The 26,326-nt window shown below is 41.7% G+C and overlaps 2 protein-coding genes across 7 annotated transcripts in view; both read right to left on the bottom strand.

The window, feature by feature from the left end:
- Positions 1–705: 705 nt before the first annotated feature.
- On the bottom strand, positions 706–18,915 carry LOC146974833 (periostin-like). 6 transcript variants are annotated; one of them, XM_085798533.1, is made up of 24 exons: positions 18,669–18,915; positions 17,763–17,861; positions 12,969–13,033; positions 12,690–12,847; positions 12,433–12,597; positions 12,191–12,337; positions 11,885–12,026; positions 10,213–10,425; positions 9,968–10,102; positions 9,207–9,355; positions 8,632–8,768; positions 7,783–7,913; positions 7,520–7,650; positions 6,306–6,408; positions 6,151–6,218; positions 6,004–6,049; positions 5,880–5,915; positions 3,847–3,899; positions 3,477–3,651; positions 3,352–3,387; positions 1,597–1,641; positions 1,289–1,375; positions 1,156–1,191; positions 706–856 (listed from the first exon to the last, which is right to left on the bottom strand). In XM_085798533.1, the coding sequence occupies exons 1-24, from the start codon at positions 18,785–18,787 to the stop codon at positions 804–806; spliced, it is 2,529 nt and encodes an 842-aa protein (XP_085654659.1). In that variant the 5' UTR covers positions 18,788–18,915; the 3' UTR covers positions 706–803. The 6 variants fall into 6 exon arrangements, with proteins under 6 accessions (XP_085654659.1, XP_085654655.1, XP_085654656.1 ...); XM_085798529.1 differs by having other exon boundaries at positions 1,144–1,191; positions 3,477–3,899; XM_085798530.1 differs by having other exon boundaries at positions 3,477–3,899.
- Positions 18,916–23,936: 5,021 nt separating this feature from the next.
- trpc4a (transient receptor potential cation channel, subfamily C, member 4a) overlaps positions 23,937–26,326 on the bottom strand; it is a 34,606-nt gene continuing 32,216 nt past the window's right edge. Inside the window, exon 15 of the mRNA XM_085798528.1 lies at positions 23,937–25,562. Coding sequence (XP_085654654.1) covers positions 24,870–25,562 — 693 coding nt within the window. The 3' untranslated portion in view covers positions 23,937–24,869. The remainder of the gene's footprint in view (positions 25,563–26,326) is intronic.

The raw sequence follows: 26,326 nt of genomic DNA, 5'->3' as shown, positions 1-26,326 counted from the left end.
TAGAAAACAATCAATTTTGACTAATTAGTACTAGGTTTAGGGTTAAAGGTTAGGGTTAATGTTCGGTTATACTTATATGAAAACTGTAGGGATAGATAGATAGATCAGCCGATGTAAGGACTGTCATGAAATTAATGGAAAGTAATAGAAAAACATCAGCTCAGTACTAGGTTTAAAGGTTAGGTTTAACGATTAAGGGTTAAGGGTAAGGTATACAGTATACACAGTATATATGGAAATAATGAGTGAAAACTGTATAAAAATTCATTGTGTTCTTTAATTACCATGTGATAATTTACAGAGGTACAGTACAGCATCTAATGGTATTAAAACACTGTTTGACACTGTTTCATTTGTCATAGTCATTAAAATGCATCCACTGTACAGAATGCGAGCACCATAAAAAGCATACAAAAAAATCTTCCCAAGCCAAGTTTACAAAGCGTCATGATTTCAAAAAAAGCGGACTCTTTAAAAAATCTCTGTGGTAGAATATATCTCAACTCACACACCATCTACCCCGTGGCAAAAATTCCCCATGCACACTTACACATTACTTACATGAAGGGTATTCTAATGTCATTGCATCGCTATTACACATCATGCCTATCACGCACAGTATGGTCCAGTAAACAATCACTGTTACTGATGTTTGGAGGAAGCTAGATTGGTTGGATCTCTCATCGTTGGTCCACAGTTTTTCAGTCCTCCAGCACTCGACCAGGAGCACTGGAGATGCATTCAGTCTCTGCGGTGAGCCCCAAGGTGTTGTTTTTGTCTGTCTGTTTGAATCCCTGCTGGATTCACTGCCTTGGCTTGTGGTGACGCCTGACCAGCCTTGCTCTCCTCACTCCAGCTGTAAAAAAAGACGAGACAGAGTTAATTGAGGGAATCAGAGGTGCGAAAACACGCCAGTTAGGAAAGATAAGACGGGTGTGAAGAACAGGTGGAAATACTGAAAAAGTAGTTAATGGAAAGAAGAGTGAAACTACAGTACAGCGAAAGGAAAATCTAACTATGACAATTATTTGCAGTGAGACACTCCTGATTCTTGCTGTGCATATTTTCCAGCAGTGATCATGTGGTTTTTGGCAAACTCATGTAAGTCTGATCCAATGTGTTCATCAATGCCTCATCGGTTACCTGTCCTCTTACCTGGAGCTCTCCTGCTTGCTAAGCCTCTGCCTCCCTCTGTGAAATGGAGACAGGCCATAGTCTGGATTTAGACACATGTATATGTGCAAGCACCACACAAAACCTTAACACTACTGCAGCTGTGAGCGCTCACCTTTAATGATTTTGGAAATTCTCTCTGATTCCTCGTCGATCAGATTTGGGTCGCCGTGAATGGTGGTGATTTTGGAGAAGTCCGGGCCTGAGCGTTTCAAACAAAACCATTAGATCCAAAAACAAACTATTCATGCTTCACACTGAAAATCAATACAGTTTAATGAAGGCAACATGTTTCCCACCTTGAAGTAACCACTTATGTGGAAACTGATAAGTGAAGGTTTAGATTATTTCAAGGAGGGAAGGAAACAAACAATTTGAAGTAACCTGTTTGGTAAGTGAAGTGTTCATGTAAGAGGAGCCTACCCTCAATGATATAAGGCTCGTTCTCCTTGGTGTGTCCTGATCCACCTTCAGAGTGGCAGCGGAGAAGGGTGTTGAAAGCCATTTAACGACTTAGCAACTGTACGGACTGACAGACGGACAGACTGACAGGTACATACGCCCCCCAAACAACACCTCCTCCGCTCGCCTCAAGCACAGATGTCCAGTATTTACCAATACACACACACACAGACTTGCACGCAAATGCACAGTGGTGTGATGTGCAGGTGTGCAGGGAGCGCGCTCAGCTTAGTAAAACAGAGCAAGATAGTTTTTTTTTTTTGCAAGACACCAGAGACTTTTAGAGAGTTTTAGGCGAGAGTAGCTTTAAGCTCCCTGCTCCTGCGCCCACACAAGCCAATGGCATTTTGAAGCAGAGGCCACCCCAAAATGACACGTTACGTACACACCACTCAAACATACGCATCTCAGCTACAGTGAGTATGCAGAGCATTATTGATGGGATTCCTGTCTGAGAGGGCAAGAACCCTGATAGAGAGATGAAATCAGCTGGATAAGCAATGAATGGGCAGACATCCAAATCATGGTGCACCATGGGCAGTAGCGTGTGCCTAACCACGAGGCGGGCTGTAAAACTCAACCCCCTTCCTCTGTCACTTCATTACTGAGCCTATATAAACATCATAAAGCCGAGTGAGCGTGTGATGTTTTGACTGGCGGCTGGCCAGATCTTGTCAGAGTATAACGTACAGTCCTAACAAACAGAGCCCTCTCTGGGTGAAACACATCCAGCTGTCCAATATGACAGCGAGTGACGATACATGACTTGTGATTCTCCCCCAACAGGAAGCGACATAACTGCTCCAGCCTATTCAATATTCACTGGCCCTGTTCTCTGGCTCTGTGTGAACACACAGAATTTAAAGTGAACTGATTTTCCTCAAGATGATTTTAAATAGTGGAAGTTACACTCTTGAACTGAACCACTGCAGCAATTTATTTTTGGTTTCTGTGGTTTGGGAATTAAGCAATATAAGACATTTTATGTGATATGATGCCTCCGGCAAATGTTCTTACTAACTTTAGTGGATACATCCTGTAGCTTTTTTACTTTTAGCTACAAACTCATGATCAAGCTTGGTAACAGGATGTTTGTTGTGCTGTTTTGTCATGTCATAAATAAAGAAGATGAGTGAGTCTGGCTGCCACTCAACCAGCTACAGCTGAGTAGGATGTAAACTACATGGTTTATTCCATTTTTTTTTTAAACCAGCACAACCCAATAGAAATGTTGGTGCATATGTCAATCATGGTAGTTTACTGTAGATAAATTATACCTACAAGGCCTGTAGTTATTTTATATTTTTCCAACAAATATGAGCACTGACAAGAAAACAAGATTTCACCTCTGACTGCAGCAGGACTATTTGCAAGGATGATGGATGATTACTAAGAAAAACATATACACCACAATGGGGAGATTTAACTACACTGATTTACTTGTAGCCTACTAAAAATCTACAATCACCATCCACAAAACTGTTCCTACAAGGCATAAGCGGTGCCCACCATGAAAATGAGGTGTCTGGTGACTTTACTGATCCCCATCAAAAAGCACTGTGAAATGAAATTCACACCATGGATGATGGTGCTCAGTTAGGCTACTGGATGCATTTGTTAACAGAGCTGTTAGAAGACATGAGAAACTACTAGATCTACCACTGCTAGCAGACTACCATGCTCCTCATGACGATAGATGTGTGAAGAGAGACTGACCTGCGATTTTCTGTCCATCTGCATCAAACTCTCCTCCTGCCACAGATAAATAAAATGTGAAGTGTCATCAAACCAATCAAACTATCAAACTCATCATTGACTCAAAACAAGAATATTGATCTTACCCTCGATAACTCTTGTAACCTTGGTGATGGAAGGTTCCCCCTCGATGACCCTGGTTACCTTGGTGATGGAAGGTTCCCCCTCGATGACCTTGGTTAACCTGGTGACGGAAGGTTCCCCCTCGATGACCCTGGTTACCGTGGTGACGGAAGGTTCCCCCTCGATGACCCTGGTTACCTTGGTGATGGAAGGTTCCCCCTCGATGACCCTGGTTACCTTGGTGATGGAAGGTTCCCCCTCGATGACCCTGGTTACCTTGGTGATGGAGGTTTCCCCCTCGAGCACCACCTTGGTCTTGGTGACTGTGGGTTCGGTCTCGATGACTCTCGTGTACTTGGTGATGGTGGGCTCCCCCTCGATGACGTGGGTCACCTGCTTGACGGTCGGTTCCCCAATGACTCTGATCACCTTCTCCACTTCAGGGACTGTAGGGGAGGGGGGGCGACATGGAGAGGTTAACTTTAAAGACCCCCTCCCATGAAAATTGTGTTTTTCGTGCTTTTCACATGTTCCTGTGGCATTTTTCTTGTGTTAGAGGACATATCAGCAGAAAAGGAAGTGCACAATTGCATTTCTGAATTTTTCTGCCTTCAAATTGCTGTGAACCAATGGCAGATGCAAACTGGCAGTTTCAGGGAGACTGGAGCTGACGTGTCACAGCTCCAGGGGAGGGCACTAGTGCTACAAGCTCCCGCCCCGCTCTGCATCTGGCTCAGAGGTGAAAGGCTTCACAGCTCGGTGTAGCTGTCAAGGTATAACAGGTATAGCTCACCTGGTAGAGCAGCTTGCACCGTGAGCAAGGACTATATTCCAGTCTGGGATTGAAACCCAGTGTGCAGTTTTATGCTAAACGCGCTGAATTGGTAATTGTACAATGTCCAACTGTCAGTAGGGGGGCGGGGCAGGGCGCAGTCTCCGCCCACCCTCCAGAGGTGCATTGCTAATGAGCTGCTGGTGCTGTGCAGAAGGAGAGCCCTGGGAAATGGCACAGGTTTTGTGATTTTGGCTAAAAACTTCATAATCACAATTTAAAGACCACAGAGAATGTTTTAAAATAACCAAAAAGGGTCGCGGGAGGGGGACTTTAAACACCCACATCCTCCATGCAGATAGTGAAGTAGCAGGTTGTGTTTACAGCATTAGACTGTGTCATGGTCCAATGAACTGCTCTCTATGGACAGATTTTGATTTTCTCCTCTCCTTTGAAGTGTTGCATCACACCCTGATTGATTTTTTTTATACTTTGTACATGTAGCCTACAAGTTTTGGTGTTTAAAGAATCTTGATATATTTTAGTGAAAGAGAAAATGTGACCTGTTAGGTCTAAATGTTATTTTAAACTGCTTTAACCTAGTCAGTAAATTCCCATGTGGGAGTAGATATCTTTATAAAATCCTAACAAATCCTTCTTTTGATTCAGCTTCACTAAGAAACTTCAGCCAGGAACATTCTTTCACTTCTTTTATATTTTCTGCTTTTGAGTGATGATTTTTTTTGGTGGGACATTATTTATATGAGCCATAAAGAGATGAAAGCTGACAGATGTGTGTTTTTATCGGAAGGCTAATCTTTCCCTTGACTTGTGTCCTGACCCGGGAACACAGCCAGACTCATATTTGTGTTTCAAAGTAGTCATGAGATTTTGATAAATCCATACTTAAAAACCACCATTATGATTTGGTTAAAAACCATCCAATTACTGTATCTAACCAGTTAAAATAAGAGATGTAATTTGAATGACGTCACTGACATTTATTTACATTTATATGCACGATTATTTTCTCTTCAATCACACCCTTGAAGAGAAATTTTATATCAGATGGTCACAACACAGCTTCTGAACTTTGGTGACCTCGAGCATTATAACAAGTATAGTGGCAGAAAACAGAAAACCACAACAGAAACCATAAAATTGCAGCCGCCTAAATTTGATACCCTAATGATCCAGCGCTGTACTCTGTGTAATCTGCCTACTACTTTGAACACTGAACACTAGTTCCCCCATGTTATCTAATATGTCGAGTCATGCTCCCTGCTCTGTGTGGAGGCGCACTGGATCAAGCCCAGCTGAGTGAAGAGCATCCAAGAGCCCTCTGTGGTCTCCGACCCGGTTTTGCTTTGACAGCATAATTACCTCATCTCTAAAGGAGCTGATTAAACATGGCAAAAGCCCCAAGTGGACCTTAAGTAATAGTGAGAGTGGGTAATCAGGGGAACAAAGGAGAGCGAAGCCGCCTGAATGGAGCGATGACATGGATGTGTATGCAGGTGGCTGCAGGTTGGATTTCACTTTTGAGCAGGGTCTCATTTTTGAATAAAGGTTTCAAAGGAAGTCATACTTTTTACAATCACCATGATCATACATCAGTTCTCTAATTCAAAACTTTCAATCATAAGGATTTTACCTGTTTCGATGTAATGAGTAGTTGTGATGGTCCTCTCTGTGAAGAAAAGAAAAAAAATAGTTTTAACTTTTTGCAGATGTAATAATATTTAAGTTATACAGCGGCACTGGCTGAGGAAACTTACTGATGAAAGTGAGTGGGATCTCAGTGTAGGTAAATCCAGACTGAAACTAAAGAACAAAAAGAATTAGAAAGTGGTTATGGTAATGTGGTTAAGGTCGAAGATTTGGGCTGTATATAATTCATGCACATGTGTTTTCTCTTCTTCTACCTGTATGTGGATGTACTTAATCAGCTTCTGCAAAAGGACCAGGAGGTCCTGACGGCCCACGGGGAGATCTGTAAGAAATCAAGAGAACATGATATAATGCATCCCAGCACAGAGTGCACATTGCATGAATATTTGGTAATGCAAGCTGCTCTCACCTGCAGGGTAGAGAACATTCTTCACTATGTGGATCACACCATTTGTTGCCATCAGGTCACTGTCTGGAACGTCCACAGAGTTGACGTGAATAGAGTTGTTCACCTGGGAAAAGCAGGAAAAAAACTGTTTTTGAAAAGAACTGTCTCTATTTTTCAGTGTATCGATAAAGCATATTTAGTCATATTTTTTGAGTTACATCAACATCTGCTTTTAAAAGATACTTCACGGAGACAGTTACTGTCATTTTTGTACTCCCTACGACATCTTAATGCACAATTTTTACAAATGGTTTGATGTGAGAGGATTTGCAGTGCAGGAGGAGACTTGATAGAAATCCCAGGCAGTGTGCTCCATCGCTGGGAGTGAGATCTGGGAGTCCCATTTCTCATTAATGTGCTGCAATTTAACTGTCTCCACAGATGTGACTGAAGGTGGACATGTGGAGTAAGGCAGGGATAGGTTTCCTTACTCCTCTGTTTCCTCTCCCTCTCACCCAACTGAGCCACATCACATCCAGTTTTTTAGAAAAAGTATGACATGACTCATTGTCCCCTCTTTTTGTTTTAACTGATTGAAGCCTGTAATGTGCTCTCTTATCATTACTGCATTACAAAAACAAGCTTTTCTGTGTCCATTAAGGAAGCCCTGTGGGCCTGATAAGAGACCTTGACTAAACTTGAGACTGAGCTAGGAAAGAGAATGAGGGCAACACTGAAGTAATGTCACATAATAACAAAAATGGACAAGCAGATTGAGAGAGAAAAAGAAAATAAGAGAGAAATGTCAGATGGGAGTGGTGTGTGAATACCAAGAGTGGGTGCTGACGGAAATGACAGGAAGCCAGATTCAATTACTGACATTTTCCAGAGATATCCAGCTTTGAAATAATAGATTAATATTAGTGCTTTGATGCTATTGTCTAAATGAGAAGATGCATGGGTGGCATGTAATGGAGGCTAGGGAAGGCTTATGTCCTCACAATCTTTTGAGACTCAGTTACATAATACAAACATGCTCAGGAATCAACTCCCCAGATAATGTGTCATCTGTTTGTTCTTCACATGGACATTTACTGAACTTCCCAGAATGCCTTTTTGTATTTAAAATGACAGGAGTTGAGCCTCTTTGTTTAACATAAACATGGTAACACATCTTAGTTAGAGTTAGAAATGATTCTTCACACTAAAATGATTTCTGACATTAGGCTACGTACAGATTTAACTTGCAGGTTTTTGCCCTGAAGGGTTTTGAGCAGATTGGTAACTCCTCCTTCCAGTCCTCCATTGATGAAGACTCCATTACTGAAGTGGTACAGAAGAATGGTCTTCAAAGCGTTTTTATCACCTGCCACAACACAACAAGGCAAACATGAATTTCCATACATTATATATAATTACATAGTAGCTTGACACAAATCACCAGTGTTTAACAGGGAGAAGCATTGAAGGAAATGTTCATTTTCAGCAGAGTGCTTACTTCTGAGCAGATTTAAGTCATCTCTAGAGAGGTCACCAAAGGCATCATCGGTTGGTGCAAAGATTGTGTAAGAGCCCTCCTGCTTCAGCAGATCAGTGAGATCTGCAGTCTCCATCAGACCCAGGAAAATCCTACATTAATTCAAATAAAATAAAAAAAGAAACAAAATGTAATCAAATAATGCAATGATCACACGTGACAATAGGAGTGAAATGAAGCCTGTATATTACACTTTCAGGTTCATGCGAACAGTGTTGATACTGATGTTGTCACGTTTGGATCCAGAAGTGTTGCTCATTCTTAAGAGGAGGATTATGGTTTTGGCAACATTACGAGGAGCTGATTTTAGGATTAATGTGAGACCCATGATCTTGTGTGGTCCCTTATTCACACATCTGCTTCCTCACTTACTCATCATCAGTTTGTGTCGGTGCCAAAATGTGTCACAGAGCCAGAGATGATTGAATGTGTATGGTGAGGCACTGCCAGTAGTGTGTGTGAAGAGTTTCACTAATTTCTCACTTGCAACCTCATAATTAGATGTTTGCCTTCTACCAAATTTGTTAGTGCAATGGGGAAAACCGTTTAAAAACAAAGTGTTTATCACCATGAGGTCACAATATGCAGCTTTTACAGCCACCGAGGCCACAAGTAGTAGCTCCATTACAGTGACACATTGATTGACACACACTTCGTTAGAGGTTAGAAAAGGATGTTCTTATTTCTTTCTTTTGTCAAAGTCAGGAAAGCAAATATATTTGAAACAACAAAGAAAAAATGATTAACAATCTTTTTGATTCATAATAAATATGTAAAAAAGCAAAACATAAAACAAGAGGTAATTCTTACTTGAAGCGTCCGTCAGCAATCAGGAGCTCGTACATAGTTTTCTCAGCTGGTTTGATGAGGGACCTCATAAGATGGAGGGCCCCGTTGCTTCCCTCCTTACTGCCACGCACCATACATGCGTTTTCTATACACACAGCCTGACAAAACATTTAGAGAATAGAGTTAGGGGTCTAAAAGTCACTCTACAAACCTGGTATGTATTTAGCCAAAGGGGAGGGGTACCGTCACACTGTCCTGTTTGCAATCAATCAGTGCAATACAAATGCTGAGAGGGAATTAAACACAGCTGAACCATCAGAGAAGGAACACACTTCATTTGCCAAGACTTGGGCTAATTGGCTATTTTATTGTTATTTCTTTATAGTTGAGAGACAGTGAAATCATGTTAACACTTAGTAAGGGGGCCGGTAATGGCTTTCAGATCTCCAATATGTTAGCCAGCTCCACAATGTCTTTCCATCAACTCCTATTTACCTTTTTCCACCCTGTTCATTACTGACTGTTTGACTGTCTGATGTAACCAACCCACACACACAACACACACAAACACTCACACAACACACACAAACACTCACAGTGCGGTAAATGAAGACTCTGAGCAGTTTGCCAGCCAGTGTTTCCAGCAGCTGTCCATTGTAGAGCTCACTCAGCGTAACTTTCAGCTTCAAGATGTGGTTTTCCAAAATGATCCTGAGCAGGTTCTGGTCCATTGACATCACCTCATCTGACAAACCCAGAAACAATTAGCTACAGTTAATAGGAGTTTCCTTTTTTTTATTTCTTTCTTCAGTTCATCCATCTCATATATATACAAACCCACACACACCAAAAAACAGCAAAAAAATAAAATAAAATAAAATAGAAAAAACACATAAAGGACAACGCATACCTTCTCATGTGTACATATAATGGTTAATACGTTGTTAGATACTATTACTAGTAATCAAATCAGCAATAATAACCTAATACAAGCATCCAGTGGGTAATAGTAAGAACTACTTACTAACTAACTAAGAATATATAATAATAAGAAAAGTAATAATAATGATAAAGAAAAAAAAAAACACGAACAGCTATTACACCAAATTTAAAGTAAACTAACTTATTATCGATTTAGCAAATTGTTAAAATTAAATAAGTAATAACATAAAGGTAAAAAAAATAGGAGAAACAAAAAACAGTTAATAGGAGTTTCCACTTCAGCTAAATTTTATCATTAATTCTACTGTGTGCTGCTTATGTAAAAATGGATGTACTGAGTTATCATATTCTTGAAGGTCAAAATGGGACTTCTTCATAAGTCAAAAAAATAAAACTTGTTTAGAGGTCAACTCACTGGTGAAGGCAACGTTGAGAGGAGCGAGGAGAGTGTACTCGGTCTGTGGGCCCAGGGCGGCGGCCAGGCCCAGTTCAGACACCAGGTCAGTGAAAGTGCCCTGGGAGTCTCCCATCAGCTCCATCACCTCCTTGGCTGATGTGAATCACAGAAACATGACACGATGATGATCACAGAGAAACAACATCTATATATACATATATATTTCCTGAAGAAGTTGGGATTTAATTCACACTGTGTTTTACCTGAGTCGGGGACGAGCACCTGGTCGATGAGGTGGATGACGCCGTTGGTGGTGACGATGTCCTTCTTCAGCACCATCTTGATACCGTTGACGGTCAGGCTGTCGCCATCGCAGCCGACCTCTATGGTGCTGCCCTCTGCTGTCTCGTACACGGTTCCTGCCATGATTGCCTCTGAACACTGGACACTGTTCAGCAGGTGGTAGTTCACCAGGGCTGATGGGAAAAAAGACAGCAAGGTTAGCACAAGTGTGTGAGGAAGAGAGGTAGCTGATTGGATTACGCACTTGTGGAATTTTAGGGTTGCCTGTAGTTATTTTGTAATCTGGCTATTCCCCCATAAGGTTTACATTTGCGCTTATTACTCAACACACACACACGCATGGACACACATACATATTCTTTCAGCTACTTTAGAAATATTTTGGCAATCCTGTCAACATTTAGATATGGGATTACACCTCCAATTGAGTCCAACTGTCAAACTGAGAAGCAAACCTGGCCTGCTGAAGCTCTGCAATTACAACACAGTGAATCCGTCCAAACCCACAAAAATTCAAATGCAATCAGTGTCACACAGAACGCCAAATTACTCTGTGGGCCAAACCTTCCCCTGTAGAAACAAGGCGCTAGTTTTCATGTCATCTTTACTTTAGTGGCTACTCTACCATGGTTGGTCAGAAAAAATTGTGTTTGCCAATCGTCTGAGTATGTGTCTGAGGTTATCTTGTGTTCCCACTGGGAGAAACCGCAAACTGATTTCATGTTAATAGGCATTCCTGACCGGCCAGTGATTCAGCAAATAAGTAGATAATCTGCCACTGTGGAGACTTCGCATTTCATGGTATGTAGACGAGACTCGCTTGAGTAGGCGTCTTCTTTATTCCTGAGAATGGTATGTAGCAATGGTATGTGATAGGAGAGGAATTTACAGGATGGGTTTGAAAGTTTCAATGTTTTACTTTTAATGTGACTTTAATGTGTCTACCTGATTTATGTTCCCCTGAGATCATAATTAATATGTGAGTATACTAAAATGTTCACAGTGGCAGCGCTAACATGTTAATTGCCGTCATACTTTAGTGTGTTAACATGCCTGTTTCTGTGAGTCAGCTGTAAACATGACATTCATATATTGCTGATATCATTAGTTGTATTAAACTGAGTAAAATCATAACCTAACGATGATGCATCATGGAAAGTAAGGGGATCTCCAAAGTGGTTACAATTCATGCTGAGGTGGACACAAGCTCAGTCTGTCCAAAACTCATTAGGTTACATCAGTTGGGAACTATGAAAGTCTGTACAAAAGTTTGAGTCAATCCATCTAAACAAAGTTGAGCAATTTCATCATCAGATAATCAACTTTAATCTTGATCTTTAGGTTGTGTAAGAGATGACAGTGGATTACCAAAAATGTTGAGGGTTTAGTCTCTGGGGATCATGAATGTCTGAATAAAATTTGAACGATCAATGACTTAATGAATGAATGAATTGATCAATCAATCAAGCAGCTGTTTAGACATATCAGTCTGGACCAAAGTGCTTGGCTGACCTTCCAAACAAATAGCATTGTGGCTATAAATAAACATTCAAATACTCTCTAAACTGTGTACCACTTGAATAGTATGCTAGCAGCTTATGACATTGTTTGTGTATGACATGTAAAAGGTACCTGCAATAACAGCCTTGTCTTTCATGATACGCTCCAGGTAGCCAGGGCTCAGTTTATCAAAGGCTTCATTGGTGGGAGCGAACAGGGTGAATTGACCAGGCTGGTCTAGTTTGTCCATCATACCAGAGGTCAGCAATGCAGCCTGGGAAACAAGACAGGAGAATGTGTCTCATATGGGTGTGGAGCAAACCTTAACGCCAGAAACACTTGAGTTCCAGTTGATGCTGCTGATGTGATTTCTCAACATTTTACTCACTGCAGTTCCAGTGATTGAATGTAATGTTGGCTTTTGCACATTAGACATACATTGAAGGAGGAGAGCTCGTCAGTGACATCCAGGACGTCCTTGATGGTGTTGCCCACGGCGCTGATGACCCGATCGATCACATGCACCACTCCGTTGGTGGCCACCTGGTTACCGTGGATGATCCTGGCACAGTTCACTGTCACAACCTTCACACAGAGAGAAGCATTTTACATAAATAAACATAATCACTGATGTTAGTCCTTTACAGTTACATGCATGTGTTTCACTGTAATGAACTGACCCCATTTGAATAGTGGTTGATGAAGAGCCCTAAGTCATTGTACATGGATGTTTCCCTCATGCCGTTCCTCATGTCTTTGGTGAGAATGCGGCGGTTCACCATGTGGAAGTGAAGGGCGTTGTAAAGCTCGATGTTCACGTTGCTCACCAGCGCGCCCCGTACAGCCTGGGGAAAGTCACAGCACAAGTTAAAGGGAACTAACTGAGTGAGTGAGTGTTGTGTGTATTTATTTTGTTCCTTAACTTCATTCCACTCACAGGGTCGAGGGCCTCCCAGGCGTCGTCGCTCGGTGCGAACATGGTGAACGAGCCTTTGCCTTCGATTTCCTCTCTCAGCTTGGAAACATCAGCGTATTGCTGTGTGGTCGTGGCCTTTACGAGCCCCAGTGTGCCATACACATGGTCGATGGGAGCCACTAGAGGACGAGGAGGGGGGCGGAGGGATTGCTCACATTTAGAAACAAAAGGTTTTTGTATAGGACTGTTGCTGCTGAGATAATATTAGACCAGATGGGGTCTGAGGTCTGAGCCTCCTACCTGCAGGGCATCCTTTCATACCCTCCAGCTTCATGTATCCAGGACAGCACTCATATATGACCTCACTGCCAAAAAAAGCACATACATATTAGGCTTGTGTGTGACTCAGTAAATTCACTTGAATTGAATTTAACACATACAGCCAGAGAACTGTGCAGTTCATCATGGCCCCTCAAAAATGGCAAAAAGAAAAATTAAGCAAAACAAGATGTAATATAAATGTAATGCATGTCGAGGAACAAAGAACTAAGCAGAACTGACAGCTGAGAGGAAGAAAAAGAAGAAGAAAAAAACAACCTCTGAGGCTGTGATGGAGAAAATGACGAAGGCTTGGAATGAGAGATGTGAAATGGGAGAGCAAGGCTGCACAAAGAGGGGATCTTACTCACCAAGATACAAATCCATACTTGGACAAAGTACATTTGAAAGCTAGAGCAGAGGAAGTAAAGATGTAAGAAAACATCCAAAAAGGCAAAAGGCAAGTCAGGGAGACATGAAAAAGAAACAAACAAACACAAAAAAAGACAAGAAAAACAGCATCAATATGAAAGTAGTTCATAAACTGGCAGAGGATGCACAAATCTCAGGAGACCTATCACAGAGAGAGAGGCTAGCCAAACACACTTGCTTCAAGTGAGTCTGCCAAGATCATTTCCAAGATCTCCACCAGCAAAAGCACCAGAGTCATGGAGGGATAAGGAGTATCAATAACACTGCAGGCTGTGCATTACAAAAAGAAATATGAGATGTAATGAAGGAGAAGCCACATCTCAGCTCCAAATGATTTTATTCTTTCTATTCAAAATTATTGTTGAATAAAATATGCAGAGCCGCATCTGTGGGCCGTGACACCAGTAAAACTCAAAAGCATCGTTTCATAGTCTATAAGTTTTTATAGATTGCTTCGCTAAGAGACGGAGATTTACAGTACAGTACATTCTTTATACTCATCCAGACACTGTAAATATGTTAACATGAAAACCAGACAAGGGTGTCTGCTGCCCTCCTGCACTTTGTCTTGGCTCTTTATCTAATTCCCAAGGCACTTTCCAAGAAAAACATCATCTTAATATACAGTTGACGTCTTGTGTGCATTTAAAAGATTTGGATTTGCGGGCTGGAAGGAGCAGCTTATATGGAAATTGGTGAAAACACAGCTCAAAGGAGAAGAAACATCCTGGCAGGAAGCTGAGAGGAGCTGCTAACACCACACACACCCAGGGAGCTGCACACTTGACCCTCGTCAATCAGGCATGAGCTTTACAGGAAATTGAGTTGTACATTGCTGTGTCATGGATAAGAAGTTCAGATGTGAGAGGACTGACACTGCATGAGTCAATATTCCACAGAATTTAGGTTAAATCGAGTAATAAATTATGTTTTTAAAGTAGCGTCTCTCTGAAATATAACTATGAGCAGACGTTAGTTTGGGACTTATCCCAAGTTGACACACATCTTCCAAGATAAATAAAAAAAAAAGCAAAGAAAAAAAAAGCAGTGAGTCAACATTGGCTGCTCAACAATGATCCACCAGAGAAAGAGTTGGAATAAATTTATGTGGGATTTGACCCTTCAAAAGGTTCCAGTTGGATCCTTCAGTGGGTTTGCTAAAGAGGTTTGCTCAGAGAGGTGTGCACGGAGCTTATTACACATCCCCTGCATTCGGGACTCCAGTTTTAAGGTTTCCTGCTTTCTGTTTTCCCGTGGAAATACAGTGTTTCTATATGAGAGTCCCTGCTTTCTTTACAGAATTCACATCCAAAACAAACAGCTATTTCCTTTCCTTTCAGAGAGGAACAGTAGTGACATGTTATGCAAGAGCAACTCACTCCCTTCTAAGCATGCAGTGCAAACACACGTGAAGAAAAAATAAAGAAAGAAATCACTCACTTTCTCCCATCAACTCCCTAAAATGACTCACATATTTTGGCAGACCTCTGTAATCCACTTGAATCGGTGTTGGTGTGTTTATGGAAACGTGTGTGGTGCCATTAAATATCGCCACTTTGTGCTCCCACCACATGCCATGTTGCTTATAGAACAACCATTATGTGTGTTGACACTAACTGATATAAAGCAGCATACATAAATATCCACACACAGCTGGCTGTGAGGAAGGCATGAAGTCATTGGTCCCACAGCTGGAACTCTGACAGGATAATAGATGCAGTATAGACCAGAGACAGACGCTGGCCAACAGGCTGCAACCAGGCCTCTGGCTGTGTCACTGCATCAACCAGCTCAATGTGGCTCCCAGATGAGCAGGCATGCAAACACAAGGTACAAGTGCAACAACACGCAAATGCACAAACTTGCTTGGCATCAGATAGAAAAATGACTGTTTTCCTGTTATGTAACAAACAACCGTCCGTCTCTTGTGTCCTAATCAAGTGTTTTTTTCTCTCCAGTGCCAAAAGCTTCCCGGACAGAGTGGCAGCTTTTTTCTACGTATTTTACACACGTCAATTAAACAGTAAATGAAGATGTAGTACTGTGGCTTTAGCACTTCTCTTTCATTATCATGGTGTTATTATTGTAAGTATGCACCCACTGCTTTGTGCATGGCGCGTCCGTCACCCACAACATACAGTATCACAGCGCACAACAAAATTGCTTCCACCTGAACCTCCAGCAGCCCACTTCAAGAGCTCTTAATGGAAATGAAGGCATTAAGAAATCCCAAAGGTGTCATTAAACCCCTAATGAGAGGATAATTAGAGGTTGGATTCACATCAACTTAATTTGTCCTTTGTAAAACGGTGGTTTCTGAGGGACTGGGTCATGGTATTACTTCTAAAACGCAGCTCGTTGAAACACCAGCGTGTTCAGACACTACTGCGCAGCGAGCGAACAGCCACACTGTAGACTCAAACACACACACACACACACCTCCAATCTCTCATCGACACCGAATCCAGCGCAGACACAACCACAGCTGGGTGGATTTCCTCCACTGCTGCTGAACAATGTCCCCACTGTGACCACAGGAGGAGGGAGGCAAGACCTTTTCTTGCCTTTGCACGTGTTTTTTGTTTTGTTCTCTCTTTTATGTTAATGCGACTCATATTTAGTGGTTTGTTTGAGTCCCTGTGCAATATAAGATCATAAATTCATTCACGTATATGCATGCAAAGACTAAAACAGGGAAGTGCAGAATCTGTTTTCTTAACAATCAGTTCATCAGGGCAGAACATTAACCTTTTAGATGTTTTAATACAATTCTTTTGGTTGAATAAAATACCTAACTTAATGAACTTATTGAAACTAGTTTAACATGTCTTACACAAAGGACAGGAAATTAAATTGCTAAAGATGTCTGTAGCGTACCTTAGCAACCCAAGAAACAAAAACAATTAAACATGTTTGGTATCCACGGCAGAAACCCCCATTACCCTCCTCCTGTGCACCCACATATTATGTTCTTTTATGGTAATTACTGCGTGGCTCAATGTATTAGTGCGGTCTATCACTGGACTGAACTGGCTCTGAATCACTCTTTTATCCACGCTTCCTCTCATCTCCTCATTTTCATGTTAATCCCGACACAGCAGCAGGTGTTACAGCTGACTGCATGACAAAACCAAGGTGTGCAAGTCTGTGTCTGCACTTGTTTTCTTGTATGTGTGTGTGTGGGTCGGGGGATAATTGAAAATATGTGAGAAAGAGAATGTTTTTCCTCCCAACTCCTGCTACACTTAAGTCATCGAAGAGACAGGACAGCACCAGGCGAGCCTTACACTCCATTAACACAACACAGTAGTGATACCTACAGTATTCTTCCCTCACATCCTCTCATCTAACACCTCAACACAAGAAAATATTACACTGACTTCTGTCTTATTGCAGAAGCTCCAAAAATCCAAAACAATAGGTTTATCACTGAAATCTAAAACAGATATAATCTCCACTGTGCCACATAAAACCACACTTAAACCACGTTTATCTCTGCAGGGGTTTCTTACATCTCACTCAGAGATGGATATCTTGCTCGAAAACTCAGTATGACTCTCGCATACATGCAAACAGCTCATATCATCATGTCCCCTCCGCTCCGCTTCCCTCTGCCAAGGGAAACTGGAGCTGCAGTATATTCTCACTTTACACACATGCACTAAAAGCATATAAACACAATTCTTTTTTCCCCGAGTACCCAAAACGTGTCAGAGGGGAAGTGAATCAATCAGTGTTGAGCAAAGTTTACAACATCAGTGGGCCCACAATATAAGTGCACCCACCCGCAGGCTGCCACAGCATGCTCAGACTTGTAAGGAGGGGAGAGGGGGTGGGATGGGGATAATGAGAGAGAGAGAGAGAGTTATACTGTATAAACAGAGATTGTGTGTTTGGGAGAAAAAGAAAGGGTTGAAATTAAGCTAAAAGCTGTATGACAAATAAAAAAAAAGATTGTAGTTTTGTAGTTCGGGTTCTCTCTTTTGAGAACGTGAATGTTCAGTCGTCGTTGTCGTGAAACCTGCGGCTACTTTTGTGGGATATGTTCAGACGTCTGAGACACAAAGAGCCTGAGGGTCCACACAGCTGGGGTCAGACGGAGCTGACCTCTGCTGTTTCAACTATAGTAAAACTACTGTAAAGTGGCCGCTTAACAGATGAGGAGTGAAAACCATTTGCAAATGTAGAGACTGTAGAGTTACTATCCTTATTGAAAATCATGTGTTATTTTAAGTCATAAATAATGTGCATGATGTGTGGAGGCTGTGAGTGGTTTGCACTGTGGGTGAGAGCAGATGCAAATCAAACAGAAACGAGTCATTCCACCCGTTCAGTCAAACTTACGCCTTCTTGCCACAGATGGTGCCCTTGTACCAGTTCCTACATGTGCTGAAGTACTTCTTCTTGGACCCGTCGACCCGCTGCAGAGCGCACACGTTGGGTCTGCGAGAGGAGGGATGGGGGGGAGGACAAAGAAAGTGAGAATGCAGCGAGAGAAAGGTGAGGGGAGGAGGTGGGGAGAGAGCGGTAAGATGAAGAAGAAAGAAGGATGAGAGGAGCAGAGAGGAGGGGAGGGTTGTTGAGTGAAGGTGTCAAACAGGGATAAGTGCATGCAGGTAAAGACAGAACATGTCATTTATACACGCCAGAGCGTCTTAACAATGAATGCTTTCTTCTTCTTTTTGTAAGAAAAATAAACAATAATTTCAATCTTAAACTTTTCACCCTTATTTGCTTAATCACATTTTCTTTTCAAGCAAAGAAAAAAAAGTTCTAAAGTGTGACCTTTCTTAAACTTGGATGAAAAAATTGTTTTGGAATTAATTTTAGACACTGAATCGGTCAGATATATTTATAGGAGAAGAGGATGAGTGTGAAAGACAATATTGAATTTTCCGTCATGGCTTGAATCAATATTTTCATCAATGTGGCTGACCTGCTCTCTGAATTTCAAAAGCACCTTGAGCACAGCACAATATAAAATATGAGGTGAGTAGCACCTCACATATCTGCCAGCTTATCAGTAATCGTGCTAATCATGTCACTATATCTGAAGACAAATACAAAAGGTAAAATGATCAGGATTGTTCATATCACCAGTTATATCCTAAAAAATACAATTGAAAGTGAAAGAAAACACCAGAAACTGTTCAACTATTCTTTAAATGTGTCATTCAACATCATTCTCCCCTCACACACTTTCTTTTCTTCTCCACTTCTCCCCTTTTCACACACGTCCCATCTCCTTACCCTTGAGTCCTGGCCCGAATTCGACTGTGGGTCACTATCTTGTCATAAGCTGAAGAATCCACGGAGCTGAGGCAGCAGAGTGCCACCAGCACTGAGGTCACCACTAGCAGCTGATGCATCCTGGGGAGTTATCAGTCCTCTGTAACTGCAAGGGCACGAAATGCACTCTGCCTGCCTTTTAAAACTCACTCACTCACACACACACACGCGACTATGACCCCCCCACACTGAAATACACAGGAGATGTGGGAGCGCGCGTGCGAGAGGGAGCTTTTATACCAACAAGTCCCTCTCTCTCTGTAGCACACACCCATACCCACCCACTCCTTTATTTTTTTTACTCCCTCACTGTCTTTTCCATACCATTACATCCTGCTCTCGCCCTCACACACCCTTCTTTTTAGTAAAAAATCCTCCCTCCAGCTCTGACTCAAGCACAAGCTCATTGTCTCCCCCTCCCTCACGTTCTTTCACATGAATTTCTTTACCACCATCACATCCCAGAGCACCGAGGACACCCTGTAATTCTCTGTAATTTTACCGTCCTTTGCACTCTGTGGGGACAGTTTGTCTTACAGCTGGGGGACTGATGCAAGTTTATCAAACTGCAATATAATACGGAGGTTCTGACCAATGCATTTCAGACTGATGAAGGATTCACTTGGAGTCCCATCACAGCTGAAAGATGCAGAGGGGAACAAGTAAGTGCATGCTAGGGAATAGACAGTCATATCATGTTCACACCCAAAAGCATGGCAGCAGGAACAGCTCAGCCGTGCATCCGTGGGACATTAGGCAGCCAAATATGTAGATAGAGTTGATTTGGATGTTTTTAATGTGCTAGAAAAATAGGCTATGAATTAAAGCCAAAGACCCATGATGATGAATGCGTGTACTGTAGATGATAGTTTTACACTTTGTTTGACAGAAGCCCGACTCTGTGTTTTTATCATCCGTCTCCTGGGATACTACTCTCCTCCTCATTACTTTTATGATGTTGATTCATCATTTCCACCATGCCTTTCCTCCCCTGAACTCCCATTTGTGCTCTGGGCTCTCCCCACCTCACCCTTCATCCTCCCTGCTGTCATGTTCATCGTTCAACACCCCCCCACCCTTCCCCTTCCCTCCCGTTCCCTCCTCCAACCCCAGGTTCTACTTTTTCCCTCTGCTTGTCTCCGTCTCCAGGGTTGAAGCCAGATCTGATTCAGCTTCAAAGGAAAAAATTAATCAAGGATCAGGCCACTGGACGACATCATGTCATCATGTATGGGCTTGACTCGTGAACATGACTGGGTATATTTCTGAACAGGAGACACACAGGTGATATCATCTCCCAGGATAAAAAGGGAAATCTTTGATATGTGGCCACAGACGGAGCACGGCCAGGTGCAGGTGGATGTTTTTTCAGGACAGGAAAGCGTAGAATATAGGTTTTCTTTTTTAGTTCAGAGAATAAAAATAATTAATGAAAAAAACAACAACTTTGCGATGAAAGGAATATCAGCGTGTTTCGTTCTTCACATTTAATAGCCCAGTACATCACAATTAACTCACTGCGTGAACTCACGTGACCTCTCTCCCAGGGAGAACAGCAGCATGCAGGAGTCTGGGCTTCCTCCCTCTGGAGACGGCTTCCTGTCTGTGATGCTATCTTCCAGTGAAAAGGGAAAAATAAACTTGCAGTAACAGACTGAGAACACACATGCAGTATTCAACCTTGTCTGCAATTTTCAGCAATTTAAACTGTCTATTGATTTCCTTTTTCGTTGCCTCCCCTGCCCCGGGCTCTTCGAAAATCCCCCTCCACACACACACACACACACACGCATTCAAAGCAGATGCACAAACCCCTAAGGTACATCATAGATTACCAACTTTGATCACAGTCAACTGTTAATGATGCGCTTCTCTTTCATTAACTTCTGTTGCGTCAGCTTTCCATCCTCTGAGACAAACCTGTAAAAGTTATTCACACCCTGCTGATCCTCATGTATCACCGTGTTGATGCCCACAGCTCTGCAGCTCAGTGCTCTCCAGCTTGCAGGTGGGTATTCTGGATAAAGGCAGAGAGGAACTCCATCCTATAGAGACATCTCCCCCTAGTGGAAAAAACCCATCAGCACAGTCATGTGCAAGGACACCTGGGACTGTGTGTGTGCCTCCAGTAACCACTTCACAATTTACATCCATGTATGTTCAGACTTGTAACGCACAATGAGGTCCAAAAGTCTGAGAGCAGTTTCCAGATGGAAGGAGTGGTCTCTTCCAAGACTTTGTATGTCATGAAATAATTCCTTTGAAGGAATCTGAGGACTTTGAAGTGAAGCCTTTGAAGTGTATGAAGAGAGGATTTTGAAGGAACCTCATCAAACGACATTAAGCATATTATCTTTTTGATTTGCAATATAGAGATCCATAGACTGCATACATGATGATTTGACATGACTTGTTAAGTTTTGCTCCTCTTGTTCTGGTGTGTCTACCCTGTTATGTAAGCACACTGAGTGAAACCTGCTTGGCCAACAAAGATGATTCTGTTAGAACATATAGCTGCAGATGTGACAGTGTTGCTGCAAGGAGCAAAGATGAATGCTAAAACGTGCCGTGAATGAGTCAGACAGGATCGATACAGTACAATCAGCACAGTTTCAAGGTTAGTGACACTAATGCAATATCTCAGTAAAAATTTGGTCACACTTTTTTCTTCTGTTCCTGAGTCATGGTGCTGCATAAGGAGTGGAAAAGTGTTTTTGCAGAACATTATGGTGTCACAGTGAAGTGGACCCTTGTGACCTGTCTTATGACCTGGCTGATGTAGCTACAACAAGAGAAACCGTCTTCATTGACATACTGTTGTACTTTCTGGGCCTGTAAACAGAGTGTGTGCCTCTTTATGTGTGTGTGTGTGTGTGTGTATGTATTAGAGCTCCATGTTCTGCACTTTAATATACTAAATCTGTTTAGAATTCTGGAGCTCGTGCGTCGAGTCTCAGCTTTTAGAAACCTGAGTCATGTTTGGAAAAAAGTATATGATTGCATCAACTGTGTGTGTGTGTTAATATGTTTGTGTTGGGTCAAGCAGTTGCTGCAGCTGGTTACAGTTGCTGCGGGAGCCTAGAGCACAACTTATTCACTTATTTTGCCTTTTGCTTTGGAAGGAAAATGACACGGTTCATTTTGGATTTAAGTGTCCCCCGCCCACATGGCGTAAAAGCTCCCAAAAGCCATGACAAGTGGTACAAAAATTCACATGTGCTGGACAATCTATTTAATCCATTAAAATGGTATAAAGTACAAACTCCAGCATGCAAACCTCTTCTTTTTTGTTCTGGTACAGGTCATATTTGACAAGACAAGACCTTTGAACTCTTGTAAAGACAAGAGTTCATATCAGCTCATTTTCATCATAAATTAATGAATTTCATTTCATCCTATTTTTTGCATTAATACATATAGAACCATCATACAGCTCTAGACAATACAGATCTTTTTTTTTTCCTTAGGCAATTTAAAAATAGAGCCATGTTCATATTAAAATGATGAAAACTGAGAGTGAGTCACACACCAGTGTTTTGAACTATTACTGTATGGGGAATTACATAATCCATAATACATACATAATAAAACAATTTACATTTAAAATACGAGTGTGAGCATATTGAAGTTGAAGCACTTTATATTCATGTGTCTGCATCTGTGGCAGCTTGTTTCAGCATGGTTGGAAGATCCATCACAACCCCAGAAGCATTTCAGCAAAACTGTTTGATCATACATGGAGCAGTTTCATCATCTGTTGAATATTTCATCTCTTCTTCACTAGCATGGTCACTTGTTCACAAACAGAAATTACAGGCCACTGAGAAGCACAAATGGGGAAAGTGATGGAAAGCAGCCAAAAAAAGAAGGAAAAGGGATTGGTGGTTCAATCTCTAGCTCCTCGACTCCTTGAGCAGGACTCCCAGATGAATAGAATGCAATGAAATGGCTGGGGTACACATTGGATTGACAAAGTCACGCTCCTCATAGGAGCAAAAGAGTTGCCAGGGCCAACTTGCCTTGAAGATAAGACACATTTACAATGTTGTGGTTTTGCTGCATTGACTGCACTTAGAACTAATGGAAAGATATTGAGCTGCCTTTAATAGTTGTTGGAGCAAGAAAGAAAAAGGTTCCCAAAATGTTTCAGTAAACCTACACAGAACTTGGACAAACTCTATACGAATGCAATCATTATAATCTGCAAAAGTAATACCCCACTGTTATTAAAGCCTGATCAAACAGTATACTCATCTGTTAAACCATTTAAAGTGTTAAAGTAAAGAGTTACGGTCCGAAGATTCTTTTCATTGAAAGAGAACCAAATGAAAAAACAATCCATGCCTTTATAAACATTTCATGTCTGACTGAGCTAACATTGTGGAGAATTTGTCCTTTTGAATTTTGCACAGTCTTTTATCTTGAAGCCTCAGAAGTGATTTGGCCAAATTAATGACGGATCTTGAGAGGGGTTGAAGGGCCTGGTGCTATTATGTTGTTCTGCCTCCACGACCACGGCTGTGTGGCATGTGAAGAGCAAAGTAAATATTTTCAAGTGAGCTTTTTAGTTCTGCTATTGCTACACATAGCTGATGTTGTTAGCCTCAGCAGCAGTTAAGGGCTAGTTAGTATCCAAATGTTGCAAGTTAAGTATCAAACCACACAGCATAGCTTACACGCCAAAAGTTCTCCCCAGTGATGGAAAGCAATGCCAAATTATTTCTCTTTTGCCACTTTTTACGAAGGATGTTAGCATGTTAGCCAGCTAGCCTTGGCTCAGTTTAGCTTGTCGTCATCGTGTCACTGTAGAGTTCAGGCTGTCCTGTAGAAGCAGCACTGGTCAACTGTGTATTGTAACCTCTTGTATTGTGAAAGCAACAGTAACTGAAGCTTTTGCCAAGACTGGTAAGTGGACATGGATGTTAATATTGGCTATGTAGCAGTAGCAGAACTAACAAATAACTTCTGTAAACAACAGATTATCCAAATCAATTATGGTTTTGTTATTTCTTTTGAGTACCTTACAGGTCCACAGAGACATTATCATTGTTAAACAAACTTTTGTTTATTGTTCAACACACCCAGCAGCTATTCATATCAAATTGTTATAAGGAAAAAAGAAAAATCCAATTCGGCAAGCTTCCCTAGCCCATGACACAAAAGTGTTTAAATGTTGTTCTCATGTTTTCAATTGTCTGAAAAAAGCAAGAAAAGCCAAATAAAGAGTGCATTTTTAGGTTTATTTCTGGTCTATAATTTAAATCTCTATAACATCATTCATACAAACTAATATGACATCTAAGGGTACTGTTCAAAAACAGCAAATCTTTTCAAAATAACAAGTTCATTTTTCTGCGAGATTGATGAAACATGAATAATATGTTACTTTACATAGCTGATAGGCTCTGTTCATGATGTTTATCTTCCATTATTCTTTGACTGGCAGTTGGCCACTTGTCGCAAACTGTGTCCGATCGTTAGAATGATAAGAATCACAATCCCAGGTTTTTGCATAGAAAAACATTGACAGAGTTGCTGTTTCATGATCAAAGCTTGACACTTCTTTGAGATACCATATATGTGTAAAGTGTATAAAGTGCAGAAACAGACAGAATAAGGCAGAGAGTTGGGTCTAAAACAGAACACATCTATTGCTCGAGAGAGTTATGGAGGGGAAGAGATAAAGCGATGTAGAGACAAACAGGAAAGGAAAAGAGGTAGAGAGAGATTGATAAGAGAGTGTGGTGAAAGATGGAAAACTTGAAAAGAAGGAAGTGATAAGAGAGGACAAGCAAGGGAGAGAGAGGACGTTTAAAAAAACGAGAGGAAATTATCTGTTTCAGGAAATAATTACTTTCCAATTATCTGTAGGGAGGAGATAAGATAAAATGTCTTTATCCCAAAATCTAAATCCTTTACAGAGCTCCGTTTACCTTCACTGCATCTCCTCTGCTAATATAGCCACATTTTAAACCTCTTAAACCAAAGTCTCCACAGATCAAAGCTGATCGTTACTTTAGTAATTACTGGAAAAGTTAGACTCCTTGCAAAACAAACAATGACACAGTATGTTTCTGAAACTGCATTCCTTACTTGATTGTCAATCCCTGTCTTCAGTACAGCAATACGTGGCCTGTGGTGGTGTTGATGCATTGCCATGTCTTACGCTTCATCTCTGCATGTTCCTGTCAGACGTCCATCAGCTACAGTGTCCACACAGGACAAACTCTCTTTGTCCTTTTCATTGGTTTCTTTTTCCACAGCCTCCTCCCAGCTGCAGCTGGTATTTGAGACCTGGCTATCTTCGTTTGCTGCCTCAGTCACTGTGGAGTCTTCCACCTTCTCATCCTCACTTTTAGACGTACGCTTCTTGACCTGGTCCTCATTGTCTGAGCCCCCAGACTCCCCTGGTTCCTCTGATAAAGAGTACATCTCTCTGGAAATCTCTCCCGCCCCTGATGTGACTTCAGTACCACCCCAGTGGCATTTGTGGAACGAGCCAAAGTCAGTGATGTCTTTGGGGAAGTTTTTCCTCTGGCTTGAATTGACACCGGGGTTCTCATCAGAGGCCAAGGACAAGAGTCCATTGGGTAGACCGTTGAAGGCCTCAGGCGGCCTGGGTGAAGCTATAGAGCTGCACTGCTTGAGGATGGAAGCGGTGATCTTGAATCTGTTCAGTTTGCTTTTCACTTGGCTGCTCTGAGGGCAGGAGGAAACCTTGAGAGAGGAATTAGGGTAAGCAAGATTGGACTCCACCGAGCTGCTGCTGGCCTTTGCCCCCTGTAGAGCAGGCTTCCCCGTCTTCATCATGCCCATCACCTCATAACGAAAACTGGAGATGTCTTGTTTCAGCTCCTGGAAGAGCAAAGCAAAGAGTAAACTCCTGCACTAAACTGAGTGATGCTTTCATTTATTATTAGTCTCATTAATCCCAGTTGTTGGTATCTGAAGAGCACTCCACAGAGTATCGATTACATTTCAACTCATATTCAATACTAAGTGGATAAAATGTAAGTCATAAAGTAATGACACAGCACTTGCCTTTCTCTCAAATTTTAGCATGGCCTCCTTTTTTTTCTTAAAGCTATTACAGTAAATATCTTCTTTTATCAAACATGACTCGAATCGTTACGAGACACCACTGAACTCATATAGTGTACAGTATAAACAGTATAAACTTTGTGTTTTTGCATGTAATCACGTACATAAACGGTCAAGCAGTCCATAATATCTCCGACCGTGATCATGACAACAAGGAAAAAGAGTTTGTTTCTGTGGCGGGGAGAGCAGGCGCTCTGCGATCGGATAGTAATGTCTTTCCAGGATGTTTCAGAGTTCGGCTGTCTGAGGTGAGTGACTACATGCAAAAACACAAAGTTTATACTGTACACTATGAGTTCAGTGGTGTGTCATAAGGATTCCAGTCATGTACCATAGATATTTGAGCCGTCTAGCCATGATGTAACCTGCAAGGTTTGCCTGCATCAGTTCTAGTCGCGTTTTCTGCTCCCCCCAACACTGGGTGACCATCAGGAAAACGATTTAGGGGTCCAAAATGACCGGAATTCTCCTTTAAACCTTCACTAACTAAAGTAATCTATTTGTGGGTCAAAAGGAGA

This window comes from Trachurus japonicus, chromosome 14 (assembly GCF_045865225.1).
Source record: "Trachurus japonicus isolate A0001 chromosome 14, Traja_1.0".
Lineage (NCBI taxonomy): Eukaryota > Metazoa > Chordata > Actinopteri > Carangiformes > Carangidae > Trachurus > Trachurus japonicus.
The sequence above is the reverse complement of the archived record's forward strand: the minus strand, read 5'-3'. Positions and strand labels throughout refer to the sequence as shown.

Bases quoted from the DNA above. Each gene is read 5' to 3' on its own strand.
- LOC146974833 (XM_085798529.1), bottom strand. From the start codon at position 18,787: ATGCATCAGCTGCTAGTGGTGACCTCAGTGCTGGTGGCACTCTGCTGC. The intron at 10,103-10,212 runs GTAAAACACAGT...GATTCACATCAG, and splicing joins GGTGCTCGTCCCCGACTCAG to CCAAGGAGGTGATGGAGCTG. The intron at 5,916-6,003 runs GTAAGTTTCCTC...TTTTCTTCACAG, and splicing joins GATCCCACTCACTTTCATCA to AGAGGACCATCACAACTACT.